This window comes from Lasioglossum baleicum, chromosome 9 (genome assembly GCF_051020765.1).
Source record: "Lasioglossum baleicum chromosome 9, iyLasBale1, whole genome shotgun sequence".
Taxonomy (NCBI): Eukaryota; Metazoa; Arthropoda; class Insecta; order Hymenoptera; family Halictidae; genus Lasioglossum; species Lasioglossum baleicum.
Genome location: NC_134937.1, coordinates 9,075,264 through 9,095,098, shown reverse-complemented (window position 1 = coordinate 9,095,098; position 19,835 = coordinate 9,075,264). Strand labels below are relative to the sequence as shown.

Here is a 19,835-nt window from a genome sequence, read left to right as displayed (position 1 = left end):
AGTAAATACAGTAAATATATATATATATATATATATATATATATATATATATATATATATATATATATATATTCTGAAACACAGCGAAACGCTCGAGAGCAGTGTTGTTCTCTCTCATTGGCTGTTGATTAGCTTCTGTTCCGTGATTGGTTCCGTTGTAAAATAGTAGGGATAGAAGTACGACGCTAAGGGGATTTAGAGAACGCGACGCTACGAAAGTATACACGAATGTATTTCTATATGTATGCATATGTATATGTGTATAAATATTTATGTGTACAGGTTTACTAACCTTACCTAACAATCAAAGAGGTTAGAATCGAGAAATAAACGTCACATCATCTGTGCCAGTCTGTACGCGTGTGTTTGCACCGAGCTTTGTGTTTAGTTAATTAACGGAGAATCCGTACGGATTTGTTAGTGCAACATGGGAAAAGGATTTAACAATTATATGTGTAAAAAGTTTTTCCATCCAGCGTCTCGAGACAATTTGAAACGAGTACGTATCTTTTTACGCGTAAAATGAAACGAGGTTATTCCGACGTTATTTCCGAATTACATTTTCGTTGATTATTTTCGCCAGGTATGGATGGCTGAACAGCAAGCCGAGGCTTACAAAAAGAAACAAGAAGAATTACGCGTTCAGTATGAGAAAGAACAAGATTTACACAACAACAAGTAAGTTGCTTAGCTCGGTGTAATTCGAGTATGTATTAGTTTATTAAAAATCTTGCTTGGTCCGTTGCAGAGCTTTGTTGAGCAAAGAAAGCAAAGACAAACTCAGCGTGAATTTCATGTACGAACCTCCACCCGGCGCGAAGAAAGAAAGAGAGAAAGAAGATAACGAGCCGGAGTACAAATTCGAATGGCAACGCAAATATAACGCGCCTAGAGAAAGTTACTGTAAAGGAGACAGCGAAATTAGAGATCAACCGTTCGGAATTCAAGTACGCAATGTACGTTGCATCAAGTGTCACAAGTGGGGGCACATAAACACAGGTCTGGTATATGTAATAGAATGTAAATATGTAAAAAATGTAATGAAAAGGCATTTATTACATTGATACAATTAATTTGCAGATAAGGAATGTCCTCTCTATAGTCAAGCTATGAGCGTAGTAATGGCGAACAATTCCCAAACACCGTCTGCTCCCGATGCTCTCACTCTGGTACAGCAAATGAGAGAAGATGGCTTGGCGCTGAAAAAGTATGTCCAAGGTGTTTTGTTTATCTGATCGGGAGATGTTTCTCTTTTCTAATAAAATTTCTATCTTCCATAGATCGGCATTAAACGCGCAGCAACATTTGCGAGTTCCCGAGCACGAACATCTGATGGTTTCGGACGACGAGGAACAGTCGGAGATCAAATTTTTGAAAACTCTCTCGAAAAAGGAGAAGAAGAAATTGTTGAGGTAAATAATCTTGCTTGTAACGAATGTATTTCGAGAGTGCACTTATTTTTTGGAAAATATTACAGAAAGCTGCAACAACTTGAAAAGAAAACCAAGAAAAGTAAGAAGAAAAAATCAAAAACAAAGAAAAGAAAGACGAAACGAAAACATAGTGACAGCGACACGGGTAGCAGCGTTACAAGCAGTAACGACAGTGACGACACTAATGACAGTAGTAGCAGCAGCAGTAGCGATAGTGACAGCAACGATAGTAACAGTAGTAATGTTATCAACAGAAACGGTACCAATCATTTTAGTACGAATAGTCTGAATGCTAAGCCTTTGAATGGTCACGCGAAAGAGTCTAGAAAAACACGAAGGGACAAACATAAATCTTATTCGAAAATATCGCACGACGAAAGTTCGAGTCATCGTCGAAGAAGGGAGAAACGTAAGACAAACGATCGAAGAGAACAAAGTAAATATGAACATAAGAGAGAAGAGAAACACAAGAGATCACACCGGGATGACGGAAGGAAGAGTAAAAATAAAGATTCCGATATTCGTAAGAAGAGAAAAATGGAAGACTCGAACGAAGAGAGAGGCAATGAAAGGCACGATAAGAAACGAATCAAACGATCTTAAGAATAATCATCTTTCTTTGTATGTTTAATGTATACAATAGATTTTGATTAAAGGTAACATATACATATATACATATAAGTAGATGTGGTTTCCGACGATAAAGAATTACAGAATAAATGTTAAGTAAAATAAAGTGCATTCGTTCGTCTATAGATTCTAAATAGTGAGAAATACGAGGTAAAGCGAACAATGGTTTCGATTTTTACACAATTATACGCGTCCGTGAAATATGGCGGTTCCATAATAAATACATATATGTATAAAAATCATTATTTTACGATCAGTGATGACAACTACGCAATTTTATAAGATATCTCGCAAATGTTTCGAAGCAATTTGAAACGTTCCGAGAGATGCCGAAGGAAAATACTCTCTTGTTTCGGTTAAACTCCATACATACTTGTTTGAAAATGTGAAGACTCACCTTGTTACATTATAGCGATCTATACTACAGAAATGTAACACAAGTGAAATGTTCGCTGTATTTTATATATCTAGAAAAGCAATATTTTATCCCTGAAACATTTGTAATATATATATATGTATATATATATATGTATTATAATATATATTGTGTATGTATCTTACAAACCATCAAATTCTTACTCTCAACATGTCTCTTTTATATAACGTAATCATCTATTAACAAGACTTTTACATATTTACTAAACACGCGAACGTATATGAGTTTCTCTATGTAAAAGTTAATACTATCCAGCTGTCTGCTGTGAACACTTGGGCAGTTTGAATCTGTGTTGTGTAATTGTCACTTTCATAATAATTATATCTAAAAGGGAATCGGATTAATTACTAATTAGAGTGCGACGTAATCCATTAATAATATATTGAGACGTTACCAATACAATTTGGTTGGATCGCCTTTTCCACTAAAAAGGAAAACGTTTTAAGTATAGATGCGTATACAGCGTGAATCGCCTGAAACAAATCACCTGAATAACGCCTGCAATTTCAAAGGTAGAAAGAAATTCAAGTTCAAGTATAAATTTAAGCGTTCCGACAAAATTTCTTTCCACGAACAAAGCCGAAAATGTTCTGTTTGTAGAACCACTCTCTTCAAAAATATATAGGGTACCATTTAGAAAAATAGATGGCTCAGAAAACATTCTGAAACAATCATCATTTTAAACGTTTGTCTTCAAAATTGTAGGAATTATTTAAATGGCTTGTCGTAGCCGATTCACTCTGTACATTATACGGGAGATTACTGTTAAATAAACCACGATTAAGTATGATGAAATACGAGTGAAATATGCCTAAGATATCCATCCGATTCTATTATACATGTATTAATACAAATTAATCTGGTATTTGCTTTGTTACTGCTGCCCTACGTGGCAAAGTAAAACATAGATAAATTACTTGAAACCAATTATACCTGGTATTAGCGGTAGCGAACGAAAGGTTCGAACGTTGATTACATTTGTCATGTCATAATTGACAATACCAATGATCTTCGTGCACTACACGAAGACGTATTTTAATGGTTCCTTTTTATCATTGTTCCAACTTAAAATAAGTTATAATATACCTAGTGGGGTTAATTGAAAATACCACCAGAGAATTGCATCAGGCTGGGAACTTTCATTGCAAGCGAACCATTAATTAGGTATATCATTCTAGAATCGGTTCCTTTCGTTGGCCTAGGTAATATTTCACATTTACGATAAATTCGTACTTCTTTGACAGATCAGACGTGTTAAATAGTCAAATAACTCGTTGCAACAATGGGATACCATGCCTTCAAAAATATCTCTTAGACCTTCAAATAGTACAGCATATTCCTCCTCGAAAAATGCACTGCTTATCAAAAATCTACGTATATTTACACAACGAAAACATATATCGTATGTTACTTTCCTTCTTCGTAACGTAAACAGTGGTTAGTCACGCTAGAGCAGTCACAGGCCTGCGGAATATCTGTAACGCGTGTAGCACCACTACTCTTGTCTCTGCCTGCTATCAATGCGACTTTTCTTTCGGTTTAAAATTCATTCTTTTTTTCTTCTATGCGTCTACCCAAGTAAATCGCGTTAAATTTGTCGCGTGTAACCGCTGAATCGCAAGAAATTGCTATGACAGAAAATCATACTGGCACCACTTTTCTCAACTAAACACGGAAATCTTTCTTAATTACCTGTCTCTGAATGACTATAAACGATTCGACAGCTGTAACTGGTATCTCCGTGACTTCCCCGTTAGTCGAACCTAGAATGCGATTGCCTACAAAAATTTAGAATCAAATTTTTCTCTTGTTTCTTTTCGAAGAAATTTTGTTCCGGAAAGAAAAAGTGTCTACCTGTGTGGACGAAAATGAGAAGGTGCGCGAAGGTGAGTATCCGGTGATCTTGGCGATAAACTATGAAGACTTCCACTAAAGCCTGTACTTAAGAAACCTTTACGGGGGCTTTTAGCATGTACGACTCTCGGTTGCGAGTACATTTCCTCTAGGACACTCGGTGCTACGTACGTAAATCCCTGTGAATGTTGAATATGAAAATTTCATTGTATCGATTCGAGTGTCGAGAGACACGTTCTCGGACACGTACTTGAAAAATCATGTTAGCAGACTCGCTAAGAGTACTTTCGACTGGAGAATCTACTGGCACGGTGGCCGTGAACTGTTCATCGAATTGCGACGTGTCGTCGGCACTTTTCTGGAAGTATTTCAAATCTTTTAAGTTAACTATCGTAAAGTTCTGTATTCTCGTGCATATAAGCTATTTATAATACAGTAACAATTACTTACTAACGAAGGTTTAAAGGGAGGTTCGAGTTTCCGTGAGATTACGTCGTGCCAGTTAATGTGCTTAAAAAAGGTGTGATTTATTATCTCCTCTGCATCTTCCGGACCTGATCCCAATCTGTGGGATACTTGCCTCTGAAATCATGATACAGCTAATTTTAATTGGACGTTCGAACGTCGTTACATTATGCAGACAACGCGATAAGCTGTACCTTCAATAGTCTTCGTATCAAATCCCTCGCGTCCGGTGATAGATATTGCGGAAGGCGTAATTTTCCTCTCAAAATCTTTTCAATTGTTTTCCTTCTATCGTCTCCTGTGAACGGCGGCTGTAAATGTAAATTATAGCTATTGCAATGTTACGTATTTGAACTTCTTGACAAAGTATCTTGTGGTTTGTACAATTCGCGTACCATTCCGGTAAGCATGTCAAACATTACTGCACCTAAACTCCACCAGTCAACGGCCTTACCGTGTCCACTTCTCGTTAAAATTTCCGGCGCCCTGAGTATGTTAATGAAAAAACAGTATATACAGATTTTCAGACTGACCAGTTTAGCTTACGGTTCGTGTTTAATTTGAAATATTATTTCATTCGAGCTAACTTATTCCATTGCTTTGACAATAACCGTGTACCGCTTACAAAATAAGAATACTACTCACATATATTCTATAGTTCCGCAAAATGTGTGCGTCACTGTACCTTCTTGTATATGTTCTTTGCACGAGCCAAAATCAGTTAATTTAACATGACCTTCTCCGTCCAATAAGATATTTTCTGGTTTCAAATCTCTGGAAAGGTAAGTATACGATAGTTGAATGCAAACAAGAATATATATTGTAAATATGTAATATACTATTGTCATGAAAAGTTGTACCTATATATAATACCCTGATTGTGCAGATGCTGAAGCGCAAGTATGATCTCGGACAAATAAAAGCTGTGGACACAAACGAGTAACGAGAAGGACGTCATTGCGCGCATTCCGGATCCATTTGTGTGCTTGGCAATTTTATACAGTTACCGCAACAAAGACGAATTGTCGATTACTTACCATGCCGTATCTTCCAAGAAAATGCCTTCTCTTTCCAAATAACTGAATAGCTCTCCGCCGCAAAGATACTCCAAAATTAAATACAATTTACCACCGGTTTGGAAAGCATACATTAGATTGACAATGAAGGGATGCTGCAAGAAGGATAAACTAAATAAATGATGCTTCGTTTCGTCGAACAAATTATGCGTATACCTTTACAGCTTCCAAGATGTTTCTTTCTGCTTTTGTATGCGCCGTGTCTTTCTGATTCCTTATAATAGAAGCTTTTCGCAATACCTACGAGGAGAGGAGAACTTACTACTGCTTTCTCTGGTTAAGAGCACATAGAAACATTTGTTAAATATACCTTCATCGCAAAGATACTGCCTTTATCTTTTCCTGTAACCTTCTTCACTTGGAAAACTTTTCCATATCCACCTTCTCCAAGAATCTTGCATAGCTCAAAATCTTGGGGCCCTGTCTTTTCTTGACCAGGATTTACAATGTCTTCAGACAATTGTACTGTCTCCAAGTTCTCAGACCTACAAGGCAAGTTACTACTTTATACTGATTTTTTCCCGGGAGAGAGTAAAGAATAAATGAAGATAAATTTATTAAAGAGGCACTAGGAGACCGTAGCGTAAACACAGACTGGAATCAGAGCTGGCGACGCAACAAAGTATTTAATATTGCGTTCGTTGCAGCCTATGTGTAGTATTAGGTTTCTACTTTTGGCCCACTGCAGTTCTCGGGTTGCTCATCGCTGATTTAGATTACTTTATGTTTATGCAATTTTTAATTTTTGCAGGCAAATTTCAAGAAAGTGTGAACACAATATTATTTTCAGTGGTATAAATTACCATTGCAACTTTAATATAGCCACTAGACACTCAAGAGTTTCTACGATACTTACTCTAAAATAGTGTTGACACTTGCGGCAAGATTATAATCATCCTGGAAAAGATAAGAAAAGAAATAAAATTATCTAACAACAACAATGGAAAACACTATCGACAATTCAGGAGGAAACAAACTTCTCTGCATTCGAGAACATCGTCGTCCGAATCATCTTGACTAACAGAATCTCCTTCGTGCAATTCTATATCAAATACTCCAGCCATTCTCTTCACGATGTATTTACATTTAAAAGATTTTCTCGTTAATAATTTTCATTTAATCGCAACGCAATCGAATAATCTATCGAGTATATACGTTGACGCGATAGTATGATGCTTCTTTATATTCGCTTGTCCCAGGTTTATATTTTCTCATACACTTGTTACCTGCAAACTGCACGTGAAAAATATTTATTATTTTCTCAACAGTATTTACACGAAAACGTAGAAACTTTTAAAAAAACACACAACTCGTGTACCTTAGAACACTGATGATCACTGACGATAGATTGCGATAGATCACCGCGAATGGAAACTCCAATCTGGCATGAAATATGTAACATCAAGGTTCTGTACCTTCAATTCAACCTTGGTCACACTGTAAAATTTTTTTAAATTGTTATGATTTGATTGTGAAAAATGAATGTATCATTCTGTATATTCTGTAACTCGTAGGACACTCATCTTGTCTCATCTCATGTCGTTTCGTGTCTCTCGTCTTGGAGTATCTTTGTCCGGAACAGATTGTTTCGGTACTTTCCCGCCAATCACCTTTCCTTTTTCATCTTTGGACGCGCATGCGCGAGAAATCTTGTCCAATATCTCAAATCTCAGCACTGCGCACTGCTGCGCACTGGCTGCTGCGCACTACGCACTGATCACAACTGTACGCTATGCCGCCATGATTACCCTATGTCTGGCGAGCTAAGGTAATTATTTATTAAGTTTTGCGTAAAATCTCGTATTACGCTGGAGTACGAAACTTATGGCTAATTAGATGTGAGAAGCAGGTATTTCGTAGTTTAATAACCATCTTCGTAATTTCTATTTTTCATTTAAGATTTTCGATGGTTCGATCTAATCCGTTTACCGCCCGGTGCGTACAATTTATTAACGCTTATACTATGAGGTTAATGTTTGTTTGTAACTATTTTTCAAATTGCGGTATTTCTTTTCTAAATGACGGTTCTCAACTGTTACTTACTATATTACTTTTGAATATTCATGCATTATTAACAAGCGTATGTTTTTTCTAGCATTTTAATATAAAAAATGTCGATCCCACCATATTTGTTGGGTCCAAACCCCTGGGCCACCATGATGGCCCAGCAACAGGCTCATGCGCAACTAGCAGCTGTTCAAGCTCATGCTCAAGCAGCAGCTCACGCGCAAGCTGCTCATCATGCTCACATGCAAGCGATAGCGGGGCCTCCGTTACCTCAAATCCCTAAACAACCTGAAGTTTTATCGGAAGATAAACTTCAAGAGAAAGGTATCGAATAACTACTGTTTTGTATACTATTTTACATAGACCTATACAAAGTTTGTAAACACTATAATGTTTATGTAAATCTTGCTCGATGTAATAGCTCAAAAATGGCAACAACTTCAATCGAAAAGATTCGCAGAAAAGAGAAAATTTGGTTTTGTGGATGCTCAGAAAGAGGATATGCCACCGGAACATATAAGGAAAATTATCAGAGATCATGGAGACATGAGTAGCCGTAAATACAGACATGACAAACGTGTCTATTTAGGGTAAAAAAAGGTTTGATGTACGATTAAGAGGAAAATTGTAATCAAGAAACTTATAACGTTGGTTTTCTTTTCTTAGAGCATTGAAATATATGCCCCATGCAGTTATGAAACTTTTGGAAAATATGCCAATGCCCTGGGAGCAAATTCGGGATGTGAAAGTACTATATCATATAACAGGAGCAATTACGTTTGTAAATGAAATCCCATGGGTTATAGAGCCTGTGTACATTGCTCAATGGGGGTAAGATGTGAACAAATATACTTTCACTCCAGTTGCTAGTTCCATTGTAACATAGCGAACTAATAAAAGCTGTTTCCGTTATATAGAACAATGTGGATCATGATGCGACGAGAGAAAAGGGATCGCCGTCACTTTAAAAGAATGAGATTCCCACCTTTTGACGACGAAGAGCCACCGCTGGATTACGCCGACAACGTTTTGGACGTAGAACCTTTGGAAGCTATTCAGATCGAGCTCGATTCGGAGGAAGATGAATCCGTAGCATCTTGGTTTTACGAACACAAACCACTGGTTGGCACAAAGTACGTCTAAAAATTGTCTTGCGATCATTTCTTCGAAGCACGAATAATAAATAATATCTAATGATGAGACGCGTAGGGGTCCTGAAATCAACTAGCCTGTGAGTTGACGGTTCTGGTAATTGCACAATTTTTTGTCCGAGACGAATATTGTGAGTTACTAAGAGCTGGACAAAACGCTACACTGAACGATCTAGTATCATACGCATTGTAAAACAAATGTATCTTCGACAGATTTCTAATCGTTAATTTATTCGTTACATTACAGACACGTAAATGGATCCACCTATCGAAGATGGAATTTGACGTTGCCTCAGATGGCAACGTTGTATCGTTTGGCTAATCAGTTGCTGACAGATTTAGTGGATCAAAATTTCTTCTACCTTTTCGATCCGAAATCATTCTTTACCGCGAAAGCGTTAAACATGGCCATACCTGGCGGTCCAAAGTTTGAACCATTGGTGAAGGATTCGAACGCAGCCGATGAAGATTGGAACGAATTTAACGACATCAATAAGATTATAATCAGGCAACCTATAAGAACAGAGTACCGCATCGCGTTCCCCTATTTGTACAACAATATGCCACATTTTGTGCACCTGTCGTGGTAAGTATAGGATAAACAGACTTATTTTCTCGCCTTCGACATTGTCCACACCAGTTTTAAGACCGATAAAGTTTTTAGTATGTTAAAGTCTTACTAGCAGTGTGGTACAGAAAAAAGAAACAGTGGTGACCGTTATTCGTATCCTTCCTAAAGCATAGAAGGAAACTGCTGAAATCACCTACATTCCTTTCGTTCCTTTCCTAAAGATTTGAAAGGTTAAACATGAGAAAACAATTCTAACATCTGTGGTGTATTTGCAGGTACCATGCTCCAAACGTTGTTTATATAAAAACCGAAGATCCTGATCTACCTGCGTTTTATTTTGATCCGTTGATCAATCCTATTTCGCATAGGAACTCGTTGAAGGTAAAGATTATGGATGAAACGATGCATTGTTGATAATTCATTGTCGTCCGATTATTTTCCAGACTGTCGAACCACAAATCGAAGACGACGAAGATTTTGTGCTTCCCGAAGAAGTGCAGCCGTTTTTACAAGAGACACCGCTGTATACCGATAACACAGCGAATGGTATAGCTTTGTTATGGGCACCAAGACCTTTCAACACTCGATCTGGTAGAACAAGAAGAGCCATCGACATTCCTTTGGTGAAATCTTGGTACAGAGAGCACTGTCCTCCTGGACAACCTGTTAAAGTTCGCGTCAGCTATCAAAAACTGTTGAAATATTTTGTTCTGAACGCCTTGAAACACAGACCACCAAAGCCGCAGAAGAAACGCTATCTGTTTCGGTCGTTTAAATCCACCAAATTCTTCCAAACCACCACTATAGATTGGGTCGAAGCTGGCCTACAAGTATGCAGGCAGGGATATAACATGTTGAATTTATTGATTCACAGAAAGAATTTGAATTACCTTCATTTAGATTATAATTTCAATTTGAAACCTGTGAAAACGTTAACCACTAAAGAGAGAAAGAAATCCAGATTCGGAAACGGTGGGTGTCGCTCGTTGTTTATTGTATTGACGAGTTCGGTACAATACCATAACATGTTTTGTTTTATAGCTTTCCACTTATGCCGTGAGATTCTACGTCTAACAAAACTGATCATCGATTCCCACGTGCAATACCGTTTGAACAACGTTGATGCGTTTCAACTTGCCGATGGTTTGCAGTACATCTTCGCACATGTGGGTCAATTGACTGGAATGTATAGGTACAAGTACAAATTAATGAGGCAAATCAGGATGTGCAAAGATTTGAAACATTTGATTTATTATCGTTTCAACACGGTGAGTATTTAAAGAAACGTATACGCTGTTTCGCTTTTTGTCGTTTAGATTAGGGCTGTTATTTCCCTTCGGAGATCGAAGATTTTCAAGCTTCGAAGCACTGATTTCAGAAACTTCGAAGGTGATGAGAATCGAAGTTTTGAAGCTTCGAATTTCGAACCTCCGTAGTAAATTATTAGAAGATTAAAAGAAACGTTCCCTTCGTTCCTTCGATTCCTTCGAATCTCCGAAGCTTCGGAAAAGTAACAGCCCTAGTTTAGACGCGTGATCGAGTTTGTTGCTTTTGGATAACAGGGTCCTGTTGGAAAAGGACCAGGTTGTGGATTCTGGGCACCCGGCTGGAGAGTATGGCTCTTCTTTATGAGGGGAATAACTCCGTTGTTGGAAAGGTGGTTGGGCAACCTGTTGTCCAGACAATTCGAAGGACGACACTCGAAAGGTGTCGCAAAGACTGTAACGAAGCAGCGTGTGGAGTCACACTTTGATCTTGAATTACGAGCGTCGGTAATGCACGATATCGTGGACATGATGCCGGAGGGAATCAAGCAAAATAAAGCCCGAACGATACTTCAGCATCTTAGCGAAGCCTGGAGATGCTGGAAAGCTAATATTCCCTGGAAGGTTCGTCTTGATTAGATCATTGTTTGTAATGCCAAGGCAAATGCCTCATTTTGAACCGATGTCTTCAGGTTCCTGGACTACCGATCCCCATAGAAAACATGATTCTTCGTTACGTGAAAATGAAGGCGGATTGGTGGACCAACACCGCACATTATAATCGAGAACGTATCAGACGCGGAGCGACCGTGGACAAGACTGTGTGCAAGAAGAATCTTGGACGTTTGACGCGATTATACCTGAAAGCGGAACAGGAACGTCAGCACAACTATTTGAAGGTATAGTATACAATACAGCAGCGGTTTCCAATCTTTATGCTACTACGTCTCGTCGAAAAAAAATTTTTTCCGCGTCTCCCAGGTTGGAAACCGCTGGTAAAACATTCAAGGCACGTTATGCCTTGCGCGGAAAGGGTCAGAAAAGAAAATCTGTGTTCACAGGACGGTCCGTACATTTCTCCGGAAGAGGCGGTAGCTATATACACCACGACTGTGCATTGGCTGGAATCCAGAAGATTCGCCCCTATACCTTTCCCGCCGTTGTCGTACAAACACGACACTAAACTGTTGATATTAGCTTTGGAACGTTTGAAAGAAGCATACAGCGTGAAATCGAGATTGAATCAAAGCCAACGCGAGGAGCTTGGTTTAATTGAACAAGCTTACGATAATCCACACGAGGCGTTGTCTAGAATCAAGCGTCATCTCTTGACACAAAGAGCGTTCAAAGAGGTAAATAACGAAGCTGTGTTCACGGTTGAAATCTTGTTACTATTTCGTGCAACCTTTTTGAGAGCCGTTTGTTCTCCTGCCATAGGTGGGAATCGAATTTATGGATCTTTACAGCCATCTAATTCCGGTGTACGACGTCGAGCCACTCGAAAAGATCACAGACGCTTACTTGGATCAATATTTATGGTACGAAGCGGACAAGCGAAGATTGTTCCCGCCATGGGTGAAACCTTCGGACACGGAACCACCTCCGCTGTTGGTCTATAAGTGGTGTCAGGGTATCAATAATTTGCAAGATGTTTGGGATGTCAGCGAGGGAGAGTGCAATGTTTTACTGGAGTCGAAGTTCGAGAAGTTGTACGAGAAAATTGACTTGACCTTGTTAAACAGACTGCTTAGGTTGATAGTCGATCATAATATAGCCGATTACATGACCGCAAAGAATAACGTTGTCATCAATTACAAGGTATCTTCGAAGACGACAAAATCCGAACTCGGATGTTAGACGGTAATAAATGCAAGAACGTTTGTTTGTATTTTGTTCGCAGGATATGAATCATACGAACAGTTACGGAATAATCAGAGGGTTGCAATTTGCATCGTTCATAGCGCAGTATTACGGTCTCGTGTTGGATCTGCTTGTTCTCGGATTGCAGAGAGCCAGTGAAATGGCTGGCCCTCCACAAATGCCGAACGACTTTTTAACTTTCCAAGACGTTGCTTCCGAAACTGCGCACCCGATCAGATTGTACTGCAGATACGTCGACCGGATACATTTGTTTTTGAGGTAGGATCGTGACCTCTTCTACAATTAATTAATTGCTGTTCTTCTTGGACGCGTTTCATACGAATCGTTTCGTTTCGTCCAGGTTCTCCGCCGACGAAGCAAGAGATTTGATCCAGAGATATTTGACGGAGCATCCGGATCCTAACAACGAGAACATCGTTGGTTACAATAATAAAAAATGTTGGCCTCGAGATGCGCGAATGCGACTCATGAAGCACGACGTTAACTTGTGAGTAGAGAAAACCGGGGACGATTTCACGAATTCATAGAAGAATCTGTCTACTAATATCCAATGTTTGCAGAGGTCGTGCTGTTTTCTGGGACATTAAGAACCGTTTACCTCGTTCTACGACCACGATCCAGTGGGAGAACAGTTTCGTTAGCGTGTATAGCAAAGACAATCCGAATTTGCTGTTCAACATGAGCGGATTCGAGTGCAGAATATTGCCGAAATGCAGGACAACGCACGAGGAATTCACGCACAGGGACGGTGTGTGGAATCTGCAGAATGAAATCACAAAGGAAAGGACGGCGCAATGTTTCCTGAGAGTCGACGATGAAAGTTTGCAACGATTCCACAACAGGGTCCGGCAAATTCTCATGGCCTCCGGATCTACGACGTTCACGAAGATCGTGAACAAATGGAACACTGCTTTGATCGGGCTGATGACTTACTTCCGCGAGGCTGTGGTCAATACGCAGGAATTGTTGGATCTGTTGGTGAAATGCGAGAATAAGATTCAGACGCGTATCAAGATCGGATTGAACTCGAAAATGCCTTCGAGATTCCCGCCGGTTGTGTTTTACACGCCCAAAGAGCTGGGTGGACTAGGAATGCTTTCAATGGGACACGTTCTGATACCGCAGGTGGCCTATCGGTTTTTCTTTTTACTTTTACAGCTGCATCTTGTTCTTGTGTTTCTTTAATATCGTCTCTTGCTTTACAGTCTGACTTGAGGTGGTCGAAACAAACCGACGTCGGCATCACGCATTTCCGTTCTGGTATGAGTCACGACGAGGATCAACTGATTCCGAATTTGTACCGATACATTCAACCATGGGAATCGGAGTTTATCGACTCGCAACGAGTATGGGCGGAATACGCGCTGAAACGTCAAGAAGCAAATGCGCAAAATCGCAGGCTCACTTTGGAAGATCTCGAGGATAGTTGGGACCGTGGTATACCTAGGATAAACACGCTGTTCCAGAAAGACAGGCACACTCTTGCTTACGACAAAGGCTGGAGAATACGTACCGAATTCAAACAGTATCAGGTATATCGTATTTATATGTACATAATAGCAACGCATAAAAGTTACTTGAGCATCTAAGATAGCGACTAAAACCGATCTTTATTACTTTCTTATGGAATATCTAACGTTTTAAGTTAAAAACTACCTATGTGGAAACCTACCAATATTAGACCAAGATTAAATACGAGATTAGTCGACGTATCCACCACGATTAGATATTACCGCTTGCACTAATCGCGGCAATCTTTCTATTAGTTTTTTATTATTAGTATTTGTATCGAAAAATTCTCTGAATTCGCTCTGCACCTTAGAAATGAAATAAAGTGAAACTTGAAATCCTTTCAAGCACCGAGACCGTTCCACAGGATTTCGTATTTGTGGATATATAATTTCTACATAAAAATAAATTCTATTGTGCTATGATATCACAATATACATATATAATAATAATTACAAGTGTCAACTCGAATGAAGTAATTTCGAAGTGACTCGAAATGAAGCTGAAATTTAATATTTATGTTATGCATCGCTTAGGTTCTAAAGCAAAATCCATTCTGGTGGACTCATCAACGTCACGACGGTAAACTCTGGAATTTGAACAATTATAGAACGGACATGATTCAAGCCCTCGGCGGTGTAGAGGGTATCCTGGAGCATACACTGTTCAAGGGAACATACTTCCCAACATGGGAAGGTCTTTTCTGGTATGATTTTTGGTCAAGTTTATTTTACAAACTCGAAGAGAATAATTCGATAATTCGTGGTTTCTTTTTCTTTTTTTAGGGAGAAAGCATCCGGCTTCGAAGAATCTATGAAATACAAAAAATTAACCAACGCACAGAGATCTGGTCTCAACCAGATTCCGAATCGAAGATTTACGCTATGGTGGTCTCCAACTATTAACAGAGCTAACGTATACGTTGGTTTTCAGGTAAAGCAGTTCTCGCAGTTCAATAGAACGTCGTAAATCTCTGGATGAACTCTTTCCAAATGATATTAATCGATTTCGTTGCTGATTCGATTAGGTGCAATTGGACTTGACAGGAATATTTATGCACGGTAAAATCCCAACGCTGAAGATCTCGCTTATCCAAATTTTCCGTGCCCATTTGTGGCAGAAGGTTCACGAATCCATCGTGATGGATCTTTGTCAAGTTTTCGACCAAGAATTGGACGCGCTGGAAATCGAAACCGTTCAGAAGGAAACTATACATCCCAGAAAATCCTACAAAATGAATTCCTCGTGTGCCGATATCTTGCTATTCTCGGCGTACAAATGGAACGTTTCGAGGCCATCTTTATTGGCTGATTCAAAGTCTGTATTTTCTTTCTTTTCCTATATTTTTTTATGAATCCTTATAGTATATGGTATCGCGTTATTCGACAGAGATCTTATGGATAACACCACCACGCAGAAATACTGGATAGACGTGCAACTTCGTTGGGGAGATTACGACTCTCACGATATCGAACGATACGCTAGAGCGAAATTTTTGGACTACACCACGGACAATATGTCTATTTATCCATCGCCTACAGGATTACTGATCGCCATTGATTTGGCGTACAATTTACACAGGCAAGTATTTGAACTTGCGCACAATACAAATTGTCAGGGAATACTTTAAATAGAAAATTTATGTTTGAACAGTGCGTACGGAAACTGGTTCCCAGGCTGCAAACCCCTTATACAGCAAGCGATGGCGAAAATCATGAAAGCGAACCCCGCTTTGTACGTGTTACGAGAACGTATCAGGAAAGCTTTGCAGCTATACTCGTCGGAACCTACGGAGCCGTACTTATCCTCGCAGAATTACGGAGAACTGTTTTCGAATCAAATTATCTGGTACGTTTGTTCTACTACGTAGTTTGTTCTGCTACGTTTTTCTCGTTCTAATTGTCGGTCGATCGATTTCCTAGGTTTGTGGACGACACCAACGTATATCGCGTTACAATCCACAAGACGTTCGAAGGTAATTTAACCACGAAGCCTATAAACGGAGCTATTTTCATATTCAATCCTCGGACTGGACAGTTGTTCTTGAAAATCATTCATACGTCCGTTTGGGCTGGTCAGAAACGTTTGGGTCAGGTATGTAAATCGGACGCTTGTACTCTGATCGTTCCAACAATTACCATCGATCAATCTTTCGTTTCTGTAACAGTTAGCCAAATGGAAAACGGCCGAGGAAGTGGCCGCGTTGATTCGCTCTCTGCCAGTGGAAGAACAACCGAAGCAAATCATCGTAACCAGAAAGGGAATGTTGGATCCTTTGGAAGTGCACTTGCTCGATTTCCCCAACATCGTTATCAAGGGATCGGAACTACAGCTACCGTTCCAAGCATGTTTGAAAGTCGAGAAGTTCGGCGATCTAATTCTGAAAGCTACCGAACCACAAATGGTGTTGTTCAATTTATACGACGACTGGCTGAAGACAATCTCATCGTACACGGTATTTCGAGATTCTCTTTTTCTCGATCTGTACGACGATACACAGGAGTGCTTAAATAATCGAATCGGATCGCTATTTTCCCCAGGCATTCTCCCGTTTGATCCTGATTCTCCGCGCTTTACACGTTAACACCGAAAGGACGAAGGTTGTATTGAAACCCGATAAGACAACGATCACGGAACCTCATCATATATGGCCATCTTTGACGGACGACGAATGGATCAAGGTCGAGGTGCAACTGAAAGATTTGATACTGGCGGACTATGGTAAAAAGAACAAGTACGTGTCGTTCGAGCAGCTATAGTTGCTTCTATAATGTAAATAACAATAACAATAAGCGAGTGAAGGCCTCTGGATAAAACGATGATTCCTTTTTTAGCGTGAATGTGGCGTCTCTGACGCAGTCGGAGATTCGAGACATCATTTTGGGCATGGAGATAAGCGCACCGTCTGCGCAACGTCAACAAATCGCCGAGATCGAGAAACAGACGAAAGAACAGTCGCAACTGACGGCAACGACCACGAGGACGGTAAACAAACACGGCGACGAAATTATCACGGCAACCACTTCGAACTACGAGACACAGACGTTCAGCTCGAAGACCGAATGGCGTGTAAGAGCAATCTCCGCCACGAATTTGCATCTTCGAACGAATCACATCTATGTGTCTTCCGACGACATCAAAGAGACTGGTTACACCTACATATTGCCGAAAAATGTTCTCAAAAAGTTCGTCACGATCTCCGATTTACGAGCACAGGTGTGTGATTATGCTTATATGTAGACTGCGGATCTTTTCTTTTTATTGAGAAAATCTCATAGGAGATTTATTACAACATCAAGTACAAACAAAACCAGAGTGTACAGAGCAAGTAACCTCTACAAACTAAAAGTAACCTTTTCCCTTTTGCAAAATGGAAATTTTCTACCTGAATTGCAAGAAACCGGAGTGAAATAGAAAGTCATTTTCTTTCGTAATATGTTTAACAGGCTGGAACTAATACAACAATATCTTTAAATTGTTCTAATATCCTTGCTGTTTTCAGTTACACCTACTCATTTTTCTCATAAATGCATAAAGTCCGCAGTCTACTCATATGTATACGTACAGTTTATTGTACTCTCTGTCGTTACAGTTTTTTAATAGCATGTCGTTCGTATGATTTGTAGATCGCGGGATATTTGTACGGCATTAGTCCGCCTGACAATCCCCAAGTGAAAGAAATCCGATGCATAGTGATGGCTCCACAATGGGGAACCCATCAAACCGTTCACTTGCCCAATACGCTTCCCAATCATCAATATTTGAAGGAAATGGAACCTCTCGGTTGGATCCACACTCAACCGAACGAATTGCCGCAGTTATCACCACAGGTGTGTTACATGTTCCCCCATGTATTAGCGTAATCTTTGCTTCGTTGCTATTAGAGTGTAGATAATTGTCAATTTGATTCGTTTCGATTAGGATATATCCACGCACGCCCGTGTAATGGCGGAAAATCCAATCTGGGACGGAGAGAAGACTATTGTGATTACTTGCAGTTTCACGCCAGGGTCTTGTTCCCTCACAGCTTACAAGCTGACACCCAGGTTTGTACACTCGCTATTGAAATAAAAATGTTCAATTTACTTACGAGTCATTCACGTTGCTTTTCAGTGGTTTCGAATGGGGAAAACAAAATACCGACAAAGGAAACAATCCGAAGGGTTATTTACCGAGTCACTACGAAAAGGTACAAATGTTGCTGTCCGATCGTTTCCTAGGCTTCTTTATGGTCCCGAGTCAAGGCTCGTGGAACTATAATTTCATGGGTAAGGACTCCTTTTGGTCGCGTTGATGTTACGGTAAAGCCACGATCTAGCTCCCTCAGGACCTCCACGATCACTGTCCCTTCGCCTACCCCTTCTTCTGGGGGGCATCCCCGCGAGGGGCCAAGAAAGAAAAAAAAGAAATTGCCAGTCATTAGGGCTGTGCGAGATTCTCGAAAATGTTCGGGATTCCCGTAAAATATCCGGGATTCCCGAAAATATCCGAGATTCCCGAGTATGAGATGATTCGGGATTCCGTCCCGATCTCGCGAGAAATCCCGCCCCGACCGGGATCTCGCACACCCCTGCCAGTCATACAAAAATAGTTTCCCTACACGATCTCTGTCCCTGCTCTGAACAGGCGATGGGAGCTAGATCGCGACTTAACTGTACATCGAATTCTTGAGCGTTGACTTCTCTATATAATACAATACGATATCTATGCAATCGCAGGCGTGAGACACGATCCAAACATGAAGTACGAGCTCCAGTTGGCGAATCCGAAAGAATTTTATCACGAGATTCACCGTCCGGCGCACTTCCTCAATTTCTCGAGTCTGGAGGATGGCGAAGGTGTCGGAGCCGATCGAGAAGACGTATTCGCTTAAGTAGATGTAAGAAGCGCGAGAGACCGGCGAACAACAAAGTGGGTGGAATTCCGAGAGATTTCGTGTAATTATTGCGCGATTTTAAATTGAAAATATTTTCACCTGTATATATATAGAATATTTTAAAGAACGGCGTACGAGGGGACGTTTTCGACGAGCATAATCGAACGAATGTTGCGCGAATGAATCGAGAATGTTGGCTGGAATATGTCACTCGTCGGCACGTTTTTGTGACTGCTTATACGTTCCGAGTAACCGAACAGACTTTGTACACGTGTTCCGTGATCGAATATAATATCATAGTTGACACGAGTTTCCAATAACATACACACACACACACCGATCGACCACAGCTAGCAGATAAAATAGTATTGTTTTTCGTATCAAATAATTGACATTTGTACTATACTTTAATATTGATTAAGAATAAAAAGTACATAATTTATACACGCGTGTGCGACACATACATATAAAAGAAATGTTAGAAAATTTGTTCGTACGGCACAGTCTGTTTCGTACGGACGACAGAAGAGGCAAGCAACACTTGCGATATTTTCATTGGTTTGGCGACTCGCTTCGGTCGTTCATTTAACATTAGCATTTACATCGACGTATAAACTTGTCAGAATAGAAAAGAGATCCATGATCAAGAAATATATGTATCGCGAGACCTTAACGTTATCG

At 39.9% G+C, this 19,835-nt stretch overlaps 3 protein-coding genes across 19 annotated transcripts; 2 read left to right on the top strand and 1 right to left on the bottom strand.

Moving 5' to 3' along the window:
• Window positions 1-289: 289 nt before the first annotated feature.
• Window positions 290-4,535, top strand: LOC143212177 (corepressor interacting with RBPJ 1). The gene is made up of 6 exons (XM_076430653.1): window positions 290-499; window positions 584-678; window positions 749-999; window positions 1,081-1,207; window positions 1,281-1,412; window positions 1,478-4,535. The coding sequence occupies exons 1-6, from the start codon at window positions 428-430 to the stop codon at window positions 2,034-2,036; spliced, it is 1,236 nt and encodes a 411-aa protein (XP_076286768.1). The 5' UTR covers window positions 290-427; the 3' UTR covers window positions 2,037-4,535.
• On the bottom strand, window positions 1,476-7,373 carry LOC143212174 (ribosomal protein S6 kinase beta-1). 14 transcript variants are annotated; one of them, XR_013009642.1, is made up of 17 exons: window positions 7,213-7,373; window positions 6,872-7,127; window positions 6,751-6,791; window positions 6,205-6,379; window positions 6,051-6,134; window positions 5,856-5,989; window positions 5,679-5,741; window positions 5,464-5,592; window positions 5,214-5,304; window positions 5,013-5,129; window positions 4,804-4,935; window positions 4,604-4,711; window positions 4,354-4,532; window positions 4,192-4,277; window positions 3,433-4,127; window positions 2,894-2,923; window positions 1,476-2,823 (listed from the first exon to the last, which is right to left on the bottom strand). XR_013009642.1 is itself a non-coding variant. In XM_076430647.1 (14 exons), the coding sequence occupies exons 2-14, from the start codon at window positions 6,956-6,958 to the stop codon at window positions 4,253-4,255; spliced, it is 1,365 nt and encodes a 454-aa protein (XP_076286762.1). In that variant the 5' UTR covers window positions 6,959-7,127; window positions 7,213-7,373; the 3' UTR covers window positions 1,476-4,252. The 14 variants fall into 14 exon arrangements, 2 of the variants coding, with proteins under 2 accessions (XP_076286762.1, XP_076286763.1); XR_013009638.1 differs by having other exon boundaries at window positions 1,476-2,552; window positions 2,629-4,127; XR_013009640.1 differs by having other exon boundaries at window positions 2,894-4,127.
• A 165-nt stretch (window positions 7,374-7,538) lies between these two features.
• On the top strand, window positions 7,539-19,237 carry Prp8 (pre-mRNA processing factor 8). Of its 4 annotated transcripts, XM_076430625.1 has the most exons (31): window positions 7,587-7,662; window positions 7,794-7,829; window positions 7,990-8,225; window positions 8,323-8,491; window positions 8,568-8,732; window positions 8,819-9,034; window positions 9,300-9,638; window positions 9,899-10,004; window positions 10,067-10,595; window positions 10,665-10,891; window positions 11,186-11,512; window positions 11,581-11,787; window positions 11,950-12,240; window positions 12,326-12,706; window positions 12,789-13,027; window positions 13,110-13,256; window positions 13,330-13,894; window positions 13,975-14,301; window positions 14,815-14,984; window positions 15,064-15,211; window positions 15,306-15,595; window positions 15,668-15,859; window positions 15,932-16,126; window positions 16,201-16,372; window positions 16,446-16,733; window positions 16,819-17,012; window positions 17,113-17,494; window positions 17,905-18,108; window positions 18,200-18,324; window positions 18,392-18,546; window positions 18,997-19,237. In XM_076430625.1, exons 3-31 carry the CDS (start codon window positions 8,006-8,008, stop codon window positions 19,149-19,151), a joined length of 7,125 nt encoding a protein of 2,374 aa, XP_076286740.1. In that variant the 5' UTR covers window positions 7,587-7,662; window positions 7,794-7,829; window positions 7,990-8,005; the 3' UTR covers window positions 19,152-19,237. The 4 variants fall into 4 exon arrangements, with proteins under 4 accessions (XP_076286741.1, XP_076286740.1, XP_076286738.1 ...); XM_076430626.1 differs by lacking the exon at window positions 7,794-7,829 and having other exon boundaries at window positions 7,539-7,662; XM_076430623.1 differs by lacking the exon at window positions 7,794-7,829 and having other exon boundaries at window positions 7,592-7,743.
• The last annotated feature ends 598 nt before the right edge of the window (window positions 19,238-19,835 follow it).